Genomic DNA, 12,123 nt, shown 5'->3' with positions numbered 1-12,123 from the left:
TTTAAAATTAGATTTTTGCTCTACTTACGTGATATATGTTCACCATCTTCATGAGGAAACAGCCTTCCCTCCTGCGTCATCTATGGTAATGTGGCCTTCGTATGGTACTGCCAAAAACATTCCGAAATGCAGAGTCCAACGTCGCAGCTCACGCACTTCGTACAAACGCTAGACTGCTTCCCACACGAAGAGCACACACGACACCTCAGTTGCGATTAAGAGGAAGCAGGCCAGTGATGTTGAGCTGCAGTGATATTTATTCCCGCAGATACACCGGAATAATTATTCACACCTCTCCAGTCACACTGGTCTGGCGGTCCCCAAGTTGCTGACGAAGGTGATGACCCTTCGTCCGCGGAATCAGAACTCCAACTTTCCTCGTCCCTCTCAGAATCGGTTCAATAGCAGTCCGAATCTGTGTCATTGAACAGCTGTTTCTCAATTTCAGCATCTTCCATATGACGTCGTCGTGTGGACATGGTGAACTATAACGCTCTCTAGCAGTGAATCTCTGTGCTTAGACCATGATAAGAAGCCATAAATCTTAACCTCAAGCCCACACATACAAAAATCTCATTCACAACTTGGCTGAACCCAATATCTGCTTCATGATATCATGGGTGGCTAACCTTATATTGCGATGTTTCAAAATCTTTACAAACACAATGGTTTGACTGCAATGAATGAACGAATGACCGATCTGGCAACACCATATTCCGAGAATTAACTCCCGTATCTTTCTAAAACATTACACAGCGAGCGATATCAGACGCATACAGTCGTGCATACCGAAATGTCCCATACAATAAATAAGCATCAACAAGAGACATCATTGAATGTGAAGTCGCCATAAGGACTTACACTGCTAAAACGCATGGTGCAGAAAATGTATTACACTGCTAGAAAGCATGGTGCAGAAAAGGTATGAATTTCGGGATTTTTTTTTTTGGGAATCAGTGTAAAAATTTTTTACAGATATTAAAATCTGTAAATTAGAATATCTGACTCTATATTCTTTCTACATTAAAGGAGCGTTCATTTCGTTCGTTTATCATAAAAAATGTAGAAATCACACCATTTTTAGAAACATGCTTACAATTTCATTGCACAAGAAGGGCGAGCATTTAAATAAACTCTGTCCAGCTGCCCCTACCGGAAATTAAATGGCCCGTCCGATAAAGGTTAACTGATGATTATGCACCCTCGTTCATACAGTATGTGGCGTGTAACATGATCACTTCACACCATGTGCAGAAAACCATGTTTAAATGAAGTGTATTTTCTGGTAAATAATGGTATTCATTATGCACCTTCAATTACCTAACTGCATCACACATAACATGAAGCACAAAATACAATGGGTGCATTACAGGTAGAAAAATATTTTTCATGGCCAATTTCCATTCAAATTGTGCAGAAACAGCTGATTTATTTACGTCCATCAAACAAGTACCATTCACTGTCCTTTGCACTTAAAATTAATTACTTACATATTGGACTGCATAAGAACTTTGCTTCTCAGTATTCTTTAACATTCAAGTGAAGCTTACGTCAGCAGTGACTTGGTAAAAGCCACTGGCAGATGTAGAAAATCGCAGAGATAAATGTATGCTATCGATAGTCTGTTCTCCAAAATCATAATCTTCAAAATTCTGAAAAGAGACAAAACCAGAATGTGTAAAGAGTGTAAAGATGAGTAATGGAGAATTATGAAATAAATAAAACAGACAACCAAAAACAAAAAACTGCCAATAATGCAAAAATTACAAATGATATGGACAGGGACAACAAAGGACGGAAGATGGCATATACTAGAGGGTAAATGCAGCTGAGATGAGATATTTTAAGAGTACAGGAGAGAAAACTAGAAAAGGAAATAAGAAACGAAAAAAAATTAGATGGAATTTAAAAACAAATACACCGGAACATAAAGTTATAAGTAACCAAATAAGATGGTGTGGACATGAATGGAGACAGAATCCTGAAGGTTTTGAACATGAAACTATAATAAAAATGCCCAAGAGGAGGGTCAAGATCAAAATGGGAACAACAGGTTAGGAAAGATGTTGCACAGAGGAAAGAAAAACATGGGAGCAGATCTGGGAAGACGAAGGAAGATGGAGAGGTTCGGTTTGTAGACGTCTTACATAAAGCAGAAACATATTGTAACGTGTTTTCCCACTGAAGACGCTGTTCGGATTTTTAATTGGTTTATTTAACAACCTACAAGTCTTGGCTACAAATAATTATAACACTGTTATGGGTTTACACAATTTACAAACCCTACACACAAATCTCTTCACACTGTCAGTAGTCTACACGTATTCACAGTACGATACGGGAGCTATACCGGTGACACACACTCCCAATTGCTTCTCTTGTGAGCCAAGCATCTGCTTCTCAGGCTATCACTTCTAATCACACGTTCCGGTATTCTTCTTTCCGCTACAACTGAACTCGGCGGCTGTTCCATCCACACTGTGTCACTCCTGCTCACACACTGACTGACTGACTGACTGGTGACTCCCAGGCCAACTCGTAACTAACTGTTGAATAGTGCTCGCTGCTCCTTATTTAGCACCGTTATGGACAAGACAGAAAACAGTTACATGATAGGTACAGCTGTTGTCTGATGCCGTGTTTGCCGATAGCCTAGCAACATTGTCGGGAGTTGTTTATGGCTACGTAGCAACTGTGGCATCCTGTGTTACATCACCGTGGCAATGGTTGCTTGGCTCAGCCGCTCCTCTGCCACGTCACCATGGGGAAAGGGGTGTCTACCGAGCGTTGCACACTGATGGATGGAGTGAGGGTATGTGACATCACTCGTGAGATCACAGAGTTCACGCGACCCCCAGCTCCTGCTATGCCATCCATGTCACAATATTAAGGAAGAAAAAATAATTCAGTTTCTTTTCAATAAGTTTTTTAATACAATTTCTAAATCAGCAGGTTTATACTCTGTCCAAAATGTGCACCATAATCATATAACTCTTCCTCAGTTTGTCTGTCAACCATTACATGACTCAGAATGCATGTGATACCAGCCAAAGGATGGTCCTACCCTGAATGTCATTGATCAATATATTGTTAACACGAAATCGTTTCACTCCTGCAGTTAGGGGAACAGAAACTACTTACTTGCGCACAAAAGCCACTCCTTAACACAGTAATGTGCATGTTTCTATGTCAAATTTCAGCAGACTCCAAATGATATGGCAATGAGACTGTGATGATTACTGCCTTCTGCAATGTGCTGGTACATTCTGGAGGAACATCTGGCTCAATCTTCTTTCCTGAAGATGGAAGCAGTAGGTTCTTCTGAAAACACTGGTAACAATCTACTGGGCTAAATGCTGGCCCCCCCCCCCCCAGGAGACAGTAATCTTCACCTTCACTACGGTGAGAACCCAAAAATGGACAATGCGTTTTCTGTCTTCCACTAGTGATCTTCATAGAGAGATATTATTTTTGTAAGATTTGAGGTTTTCACGACGGTGACTATGAACAAAAGCAGTCTTCTGGGATGTGGCACCACATATACAGGGTGCTAAATCCCAGAAGACTGCTTTTGTTCAGATATTATTTGTGTTTGCTTCTTTCTTTTTTATTTAAAGACATTTTCAGTATCTCAGACTATAGAGCATTAAATGGTATGGCAATCTGTGACTAATGAATGTGAAAGCATGTGGAAGGAAAGGAAGTGGTTGTGGCCTAATCTGAGGCACCACTCCAGAATGTGCCTGAATGGAATGACAAACACAACAGAAACACCTGTTATACAATATTCACAACTTCAAAGCCAAGATTTCCCAAACAGGAAGAAGTGGTACCTGCTTGACTGTCACATTCCATGACTGCTACTGTTCCTGTATGTGGAACGAAAAAATAAGACCATACAGGACGAGAAGTCAACAAACCTCACACAAGTGATGGCGTACGGCTACATATGAGAGAAGTAGAAATGTGGTGGGGGTACATCTCACAATTCCCACATAATTCTCTCCACACAAAGCCAGGCAGCAGACTTCCTGACTCATCTCGCTCAGTCACATTTGATCAGATGTGCTCCAGCCAAAAGAATGGCACAGTGCTTCTGAGTGCATGTCATCACTTGCTGTGTGACATACATTCACCAGTTAATTTGTTACTTTTCTTCATTCATTTAAGTCATGCTCTGTACATAAAGGTGCATGACACAAATATCCAGTATCTGAGGTGTTCACAGTGAACATTCATATTGCATTCTTCTGGGTTATGACACTGTGCAGTCTGGAATAATGGTACCAACGTCCTGAAGACACATAGCACCTCACTTCTACCCTGAAGATGGAAGCACCACCTTCTTCCAAAATATAAATAACTCTAAAAAACTACACGAGACCACATTCTAAACATGGTGTTTTCACAGTCATCGCTGTCAGAAACTCAAACCTCGCTTTGAGTCAGAAATTTGTACTTTATGATTATTACGTTTCCAGACATTATACATAATCCTGCCTTTATTTAAAACACACCATTTCAGAGACTGGATTCTGTCTGTCTTCAGGTAAAATCTTACTCAGTTTGGCCCAATGTGTAAAGCTAGTCCCTATTTCTGAATTCCCGGACCATCATCCAGGGATAGGGACCAGCTCCATGAATTGGGCCCAACTGAGAAGGTTCCACCTGAAGACGGAGACACAATTCAGTCTTTGAAATGTTCTGTTTTAAATAAAAACAGAACGATGGATAACGTCCAAAAACACAATATCAATATTAATAATATACTATCATCACAAATTTGCAGATCTTATTTATGCTAAATTTTCTCATGTCAAGAACATTTCCAAAACACTGATCAGGTACAGTTGTCTCACAGAAGAGTACCAAATAAATAATATCTCCTTTTCTCACCACTATTTACAGCCAAGCTCTCTTTTGATGTGACTGCTGAATACAGTCTAAACATTTATAACTCCTCAGAAATGGAAACAGATTCAATTCATAGGATGGAAATCACCCCACGCTTTGCAATCATCAATGATTAAGGAATTATTATGGATATTCTAAAAGTCTTGTGGGTGCCCAAAAACCATTCCAAGAGCAACAGAGTGCCTGAAGGCACACAGCTTCCAATCTGTGCTCTGTCTGTGCCAACATAGTTTGAAAGATACAAACCTTAAGGATGTTTGTAGCATCAAATGTCTCTCGATGTTTCTGCTTCCTTCTTGACATTTCAGATTCAGCGTCATCACTGCGGAAAAGCGTGTTCATGAGTGTCACATGGAGTTTTACTCTTTCATATCGTTTCTCCATAAGACCTAATAGAAAGAAAATCCACAAAGGCCACAATTACTGCGCAGAATGTCTGAACATTCTTACTCTAACCAGCTAAGAGCCAAGTAAAAGATGAAGTCCAAGCATGAGATAATGTGCTGCCTGGTCAGGGCCATGGGTCACCTCAAGGGGCAGCAACAGATGAATATGGAGCACTGGTAGAAGATTAGTTAGCAGGGGAAAACCAAAAACACACAGAGAAAAACCTGCTCCAGTACCACTGTACATCACGAACTTCACATGACACAACCTGCGATTAAACAGAAAGCTCCATGTTCAGGATAAGCAGTCTCTGAAAGCTAAACCCGCAGCCTCCAAGATATGAGGTAGGAGTGCTGTACACTAGATTGCAATGCCAGGCAGCTCAGTTTCAATAGTGATATTCAAAACATGGCAACTGAATTATTATTATTATTCTTATTTTCTTTTCCTTTCTTTGGAGGGGAGGAATAATACAGAGATGACGGTAGGTCCATTGGCTCAGACAGCTTCACGCCATGTGGAAATGAGCCAGAATTACAAGCTTCTAGGTGACACTGTGTGTTCATTAATATTCAAACTGCAATATGACAATTCATTTTGTCTCATCACCATTTGACCCCAAATTATGGCTAGAAATACTGCACTACAGGGTGAGTTCTTGGCTCATACAATATGTGGCTATACAGTATCTGTACTGTTGGTCAGCAATGTTAATAGCCGATTTGTGTCTAAATTTATGAGCATCAAGATGAACGAGGATGGCAAACAGCAGAATCCTTCTCCTTGAGGTTTATTTTAATGATTCTGTCAGCAGCCAGGCTATATAGCATCAAATTCTAGGAGAAATGAATGGGGAAGGATGTGGAAGGAAGCAGTTGTGGGATGAGGTACTACCATGAAAAAACTTAGTCAAGATTGCAGATGTCCTGGCCAAGATTGAAACCAAGCACCCACTGAATTGAGCCTACAGTGTTACCAATATGCCAGTCCACTCAGCTGATTTAATTATCTCAAAAATCGTTTTTCTTGGAGAAGATTTTTGGGCACAAAGTGTGTGTTTTGTTTTTCTCTACAACTTCTGTTCAAAATGTGCTTCACTCCCATAAATGTTTCGGGAGTAGCCCCTGAGAAATGGGCAGAAATGCATGTGGTTCCATTACTGTTGTCCAAATTTAATAAATATTTCAATTGTAAGATTTTAGGTTTTCACGGCAGTGACTATGAAGAAAGCCATCTTCTGGGATGTTGCGCTGTGTAGAAATTTTGTTAACTGACGTTTCGGAGGAACTTATCGCCTCCATCTTCTGGGTAGAAGACAAGAAGAAATCCACAGGCGAACCAGCGGAGCAGGTGCAACAGACTGAACCCAGTCAAGTAAACACAGCTGTATGCACACCAGTGCATTCATTTCACAATGAAACAGAAATTGAGAGCCACCTCCCCTTCCTGGATATAGATATTTACAGGAGACCCGACGTTTCTCTGGGCCATACAAACCTCTACCTCAAAGTTGCGTCCCGCCACCACCCTTCCAACAAGCAAGCTGTACTTTTCACATTGGTGCACAGGGCTAGAGCTCTATGCAATCAAGAAAACCTACATGCAGAGTTGGTATTCCTGGGGGATGTTTTCAGGCAGAATGGATACAACAACCAGCTGATCCACAGAGTTCTCAACTGTCGGCCCTAAGATAAACCGGACTTAGTCGCCTTCTTGCCTTATGTCGGGACTATATTCAACCGTATTAGCAGAGTGCTGTCCCGTCACAACATCAAATCAGCTGGCCTGCCTCCAAAGAAATTATCTAGTTTCCTCCAAAACGTCAGTTAACAAAATTTCTACATGGCACCACATCCCAGAAGATGGCTTTCTTCAATATTACAATTTGTTGACAAATTTTGGTTAATTCCCCAGTATTAAATATCACAAAAATCCATGTAGAACCTCTTTGAGTTGTTCCATACAGACAGATAGAGAGATGGCCAAAGGAACTTCAATATGCGCTCTGCAGGGTTGTGAAGTGCCTAAAGTGGCATATGTAAATGCAGAGTAATAAAGTAATGAAGCAAGAGCACAAACCTTTAGAACAAAAGTGATCAATGACCCCATCGGCCACCTCCTGCAGCATGCGAGACCCGTCCTTAACATGCACTTTCCCATACAGAACGTCCACTTCAGCTGGATCATCATTCATGTATTCAACACCAGCCATACAAACCACAAGTGCTCTGTTCTTCAATAGTGGCCTGTAAAACATTATGTTGTTACAGAATCAAAGGACACATGACACTGTGTAAAAGCTAACAATGCCAAGTGACGTCTTAATTTACTGAAGCGCACCCCACTGTCCCTCATATGTTCAGACTTACACTAAGCCACAAGGATGGAAAGGCATGTCCTAGTCACCTGTGATTTAACAGCTGGTTTCAAATGACACCAAGGTTGGCAGGGATAGCTGAATATAAGCTACAGAAGATAGATAACACGTTAGTACCTGCCAACAAAATAGGTACAAAACTAATACAGAAGTGAATGGAAAGCATAAGGATAGTACTGTTTGATGTAATGAGAGAGAAAGATTAACAAGTGCCACAGGTTGTCACCATCACCATCACTGTGGAACCCTTTGAGATGTTACTGCCACCAAGAGATAACACCCTGGTACATTCATGGTGCTGCACAACAAAATGCCTGTTACCAAGTGGCCTGCACAGTCCAGGGCACACCTAGCACTGAAAGCTGTTGGATCATGGCCCAAAGAGCCTGGACCTGCTACCCTATGAGTCCCACATGTTCTGCCGCATCAAGAAAGAGCTAAAGGACAGCATATTTAGGTCAGATGGTGACATCAAGACCACAGTGGCACAGTGGTTCCAGCAGCACCCAGAGGATTCACTGGATGGCATGTCAGTGATCATGGCATGACCACTACTGTCAATGGCTTCCACTCCTCTGCTCAGAATAATCCCTGAATGGGTCTTTGTTGGACGAGCCTTATACAATCACAGCTGTGTCTCTTTTCCTGACTTGCATGTCTTGATAAGTGCCATCAATGAATCAAGATGTTCATAATTTCCTACCAAATGTAATAATCTTTCACCAAAGAAACATCACAGCAAAAAAATAATGAGAATGTTATGACTTACGTGATGATGCTCTCCTTGCACTCTGCCAAGGTCCGTGCAGCCTTCTCTCGATCATTTGTGTCCATAATCACCAATGTACCAAGAGTCAGATGCAATTTCTCTGGTACTTGAAAAATAGATGCATCAATACCATGACTGTTCTTACAGATGTCAAGGACTTCTTCCTGAAAATTAATTCATTCATCAGTAATCTGTCAAGACAACAGGTCCACAGTCTCTTCCAAAACAGTTCTTCCACTTAATGCGATCTAGAGCTTTCTCCTTCAAATGAGAAAATCCTCTTGTCCCCAAGGTCATCCAGCATCTTCTTACGTCTTCTGGTCACTTCTATCGGCCCCCTTATCTTTCCTTCAATAACTTCTTTTAGAAGGCAGTTACTGCGTAAGATATGACCAATCCAATTAGCCTTCCGTTTTCTTATTTCGTGTAGGATAGTCCTCTGCTCACTGACTCTGAATAACACTTCTTCATTTCTCACATAATCGGTCCAACTGATCTTCTCCACCCTTCTCCAACACCACATTTCGAAGCTTTCTGGGTGTTTCTGATCTGCTGCCCTAAGTGTCCAAGTTTCAGCCCCATACAGAGCTATGCTCCAAATGTAGCATTTCACTAGTTTNTTCTCCAGTTGTTTATTGTGACTGGGGTTGGTTGTCTCGAAATTTAAATTACTTTTGTTTTTTTTCCACATTCATTTCCATGCCATAGCACCTCCCAATTTAGATTAGTCTATCAATCATACCCTGTAGCACAGTTTCTTCCTTAGCCATTAACACAAGGTCATCTGCATATTTCACAGTTTGAATAATTTGCTCTCCTAATTTGAAGTCTCCAAGCCCATCCAGAGCTTCCTTGGTAAAGCATTCGCTGTACAAGTTGGTGATAAACAGCATCCTTGTCAAGCTCCTCTTCCACTCTTCACACTTCTTGTCTCCCCTCTGTCCAGTCGCACTCTAACTTTCTGATCCATGTACAATTTACTAATCAATCTCCTTTCACGCCAATCGATATCTGTTTCCTTTATGATCTGCATTAATTTTGTCAAATTTACACGGTCAAATGCCTTCTGCCAGTCTATAAAGCAAGCACACAGTTCTTCGTCTATCTATGGGCTAGGTAAGGAAATATTATCAAACCAATTAGTGTCTCACATACTTTCATGGTTGGAAAGAGCCAATGCAAAACCTATAATTCTTGAATGGCATGACAAGGAAATACAAATGAATGTTCACCCCAAAACCAAACCTCTACCAACCCAATTGCCAACACGTCTAATTTCTAAACGCAATAGAAAAATACCAACATCCAGAAATGATGATTTTTTATGGAACACCCAAATGTGTACACATTAAACCATAGTGAACCTAATTTTAAGGAGAACAGGAAACATATAAAGCAATCACTGCCCCTTAAAACTGGTAATGAAGATCTAGTCATTTATCAACAAAACATTAGAGGACTTAATATAAATAAGCTCGACGAATTATTTATCTCTTCATCTCTGGATTCCTCTCATACTGTTTGCTTGACCAAGCATCATCTTCGTGATACTGCTATTGACACTATTTTGATGACGGGTTTCAAACTTGGGGCTAGTTTTTGTAGGAGCACCTTTAAGAATGGTGGTGCATGTATTTTTGTACATGAAACTATCTATTCTACTACCATAAATATGGATAAATACTGTAAAGAAAAGGACTCAGAAGTATGTGCAGTTAGGTTACACCTCTCTGCTCATGAAATATGTGTTATTACCATCTATAGAGCTCCTTCTGGTAACTTTCAGCATTTTTTTCAAAACCCTGACAAACTTTTAAATATGATTTTTGCACACACCAAAGATATAATAATATGTGGTGACTTCAACATCAACTATCTCGAAGATTCTCCCCACAAACAGCAGCTAAACTCATTACTAGCCTCTCATGGACTATATAGTATAATCCAATTTCCTACTAGATTCCAAAATAATTCTTATTCTTTAATTGAAAATATTTTCATTAATACATATACGTTTACTAATTTTACTGTATATCCCATCATAAATGGTCTTTCTGATCATGATGCCCAGAACCTAATAATACACAATATATTTAAAACAAAAACCTAAAACTAGTTACTACTATATACGAGAAATAAACGATGTTTCAATTACTAATTTTAATAACAAATTAAGTTATGAGTTATGTGAAGATGTAATTAATGAAAAAGATATAAATATCGCCTTTAACTTTTTCCTGAATGTATACTTAACAATATTTCACTCTAGTTTTCCCTTAAAAAAAGTTCATACCCGCTCTGCCAGTAAATCCTGGCTAATGCCTGGAATCAGGATTTCATGTATAAACAAAAAAAAAAAGCCTTATTTAGCTCAAAGAAATAGTAATGACATAAATTTAATTAAGTTTTATAAGAATTACTGTAAAATTTTAATTTGTTATCAAACTTGCAAAAAAAAACATAACAATAATATTATAACTCGTTCAAATAATAAAATTGCAACTGTGTGCAATATTGTAAAGAGTACTTCGAACATAAAACCTAATGTACCCAACATAAGTACTAGAAGGGTAAACAGTAATTTATCCTCAGATTCTCAGATTATTGCTGCGGAATTCAATAAATATTTTGTATCAGTTGTTCAAAATAATCGCTCAGCTAATGTCACTTCCAACCAAGAAAATCCTATATCTTATCTATCTAGGTCACGTAATCAACCTTTTCTCCCTATTACATTAAATTGTGTATCGTCAAAGGAAATAGAAGATATTATAAAATCCTCGAAAACAAAAAATTCATATGGATATGATGGGATATCCACTAGAATTTTAAAAGTTAGCAGTCCCTATATTTCTTCTCCTCTAACTTATTTATGTAATATAATGCTAACAACTGGCAATTTTCCACTAAGATTAAAGTTCCCTGAAATAAGGCCCATATATAAAAAAGGTGATAAAAATGACACATCGAACTACAGACCTATTTCACTGCTCACATCAATTTCTAAGATCTTTGAAATGGTAATCTATAACAGAATGCAACAACATATCAATAATAATAATATTCTTGCTAATGAACAGTTTGAATTTAGACATGCACGATCAACAGATGATGCAGCTTACTATCTTATTAATAATATGCTAACTGCTTTAAATAAAAAAGAAATTGTGGGCGGTGTTTTTTGTGATCTTCACAAGGCCTTTGATTGTGTCAACTATGATATCCTGCTTTCAAAGTTGAATCATTAAGGGATTAAGGGAAGGGCTAATGATGTAATTAGATCCTATTTATCAGATAGATACCAGAGAGTAATAGTTGTTTCTGACTCAATTAAATTCTACTCTAAATGGGAGCCTGTTACTGCTCGAGTCCCTCAAGGATCCATACTTGGTCCCTTGCTTTTCCTTTTATATATCAATGATTTGCCTAATCCCATATTTGGCCAGTAGGGACAGTAATGATCCAAGACTAAAGTCACTACAAAATGTACTGCAAAATTTTGTCAAAAGTCATTAAAGAAGCCAAACAGAATAACTATAACAGCCAAATTCTAAAATCAAACAATAAAATTAAAACCACCTGGGATATTGTGAAAGTTGAATCAGGAAAGAAATCTGTTAATGAAGACGTACAAAGTTTGAATATTGAAGGGAAGTCAACTAACAATCCACAAGCT

At 39.1% G+C, this 12,123-nt stretch overlaps 1 protein-coding gene across 6 annotated transcripts in view; it reads right to left on the bottom strand.

Annotated features, from left to right (window-relative positions):
* LOC111871538 (activating signal cointegrator 1 complex subunit 1) overlaps window positions 1-12,123 on the bottom strand; it is a 35,310-nt gene that overhangs the window by 1,163 nt on the left and 22,024 nt on the right. The window contains exons 5-9 of one of the 6 annotated variants that reach the window (XR_002844043.2): window positions 8,448-8,611; window positions 7,381-7,547; window positions 5,161-5,236; window positions 1,491-1,652; window positions 29-415 (exon numbers count right to left, since the gene is read on the bottom strand). Coding sequence is in view for 1 of the 6 variants with exons in the window: in XM_023864704.2 (XP_023720472.1) it covers window positions 1,536-1,652; window positions 5,161-5,303; window positions 7,381-7,547; window positions 8,448-8,611 (591 nt within the window). In the remaining 5 variants the exon portion in view is untranslated. Of the gene's footprint in view, window positions 1-28; window positions 416-1,490; window positions 1,653-3,141; window positions 3,297-5,160; window positions 5,304-7,380; window positions 7,548-8,447; window positions 8,612-12,123 lie in introns of those variants that run through there. The other 5 variants (XR_002844040.2, XR_002844041.2, XR_002844044.2 and 2 more) reach the window with 5 other exon arrangements.

This window comes from Cryptotermes secundus, unplaced genomic scaffold (genome assembly GCF_002891405.2).
Source record: "Cryptotermes secundus unplaced genomic scaffold, Csec_1.0 scaffold989, whole genome shotgun sequence".
Classification (NCBI taxonomy): Eukaryota; Metazoa; Arthropoda; class Insecta; order Blattodea; family Kalotermitidae; genus Cryptotermes; species Cryptotermes secundus.
Note: the sequence above shows the minus strand (reverse complement) of the source record. Positions and strands in the feature narration are given on the sequence as shown.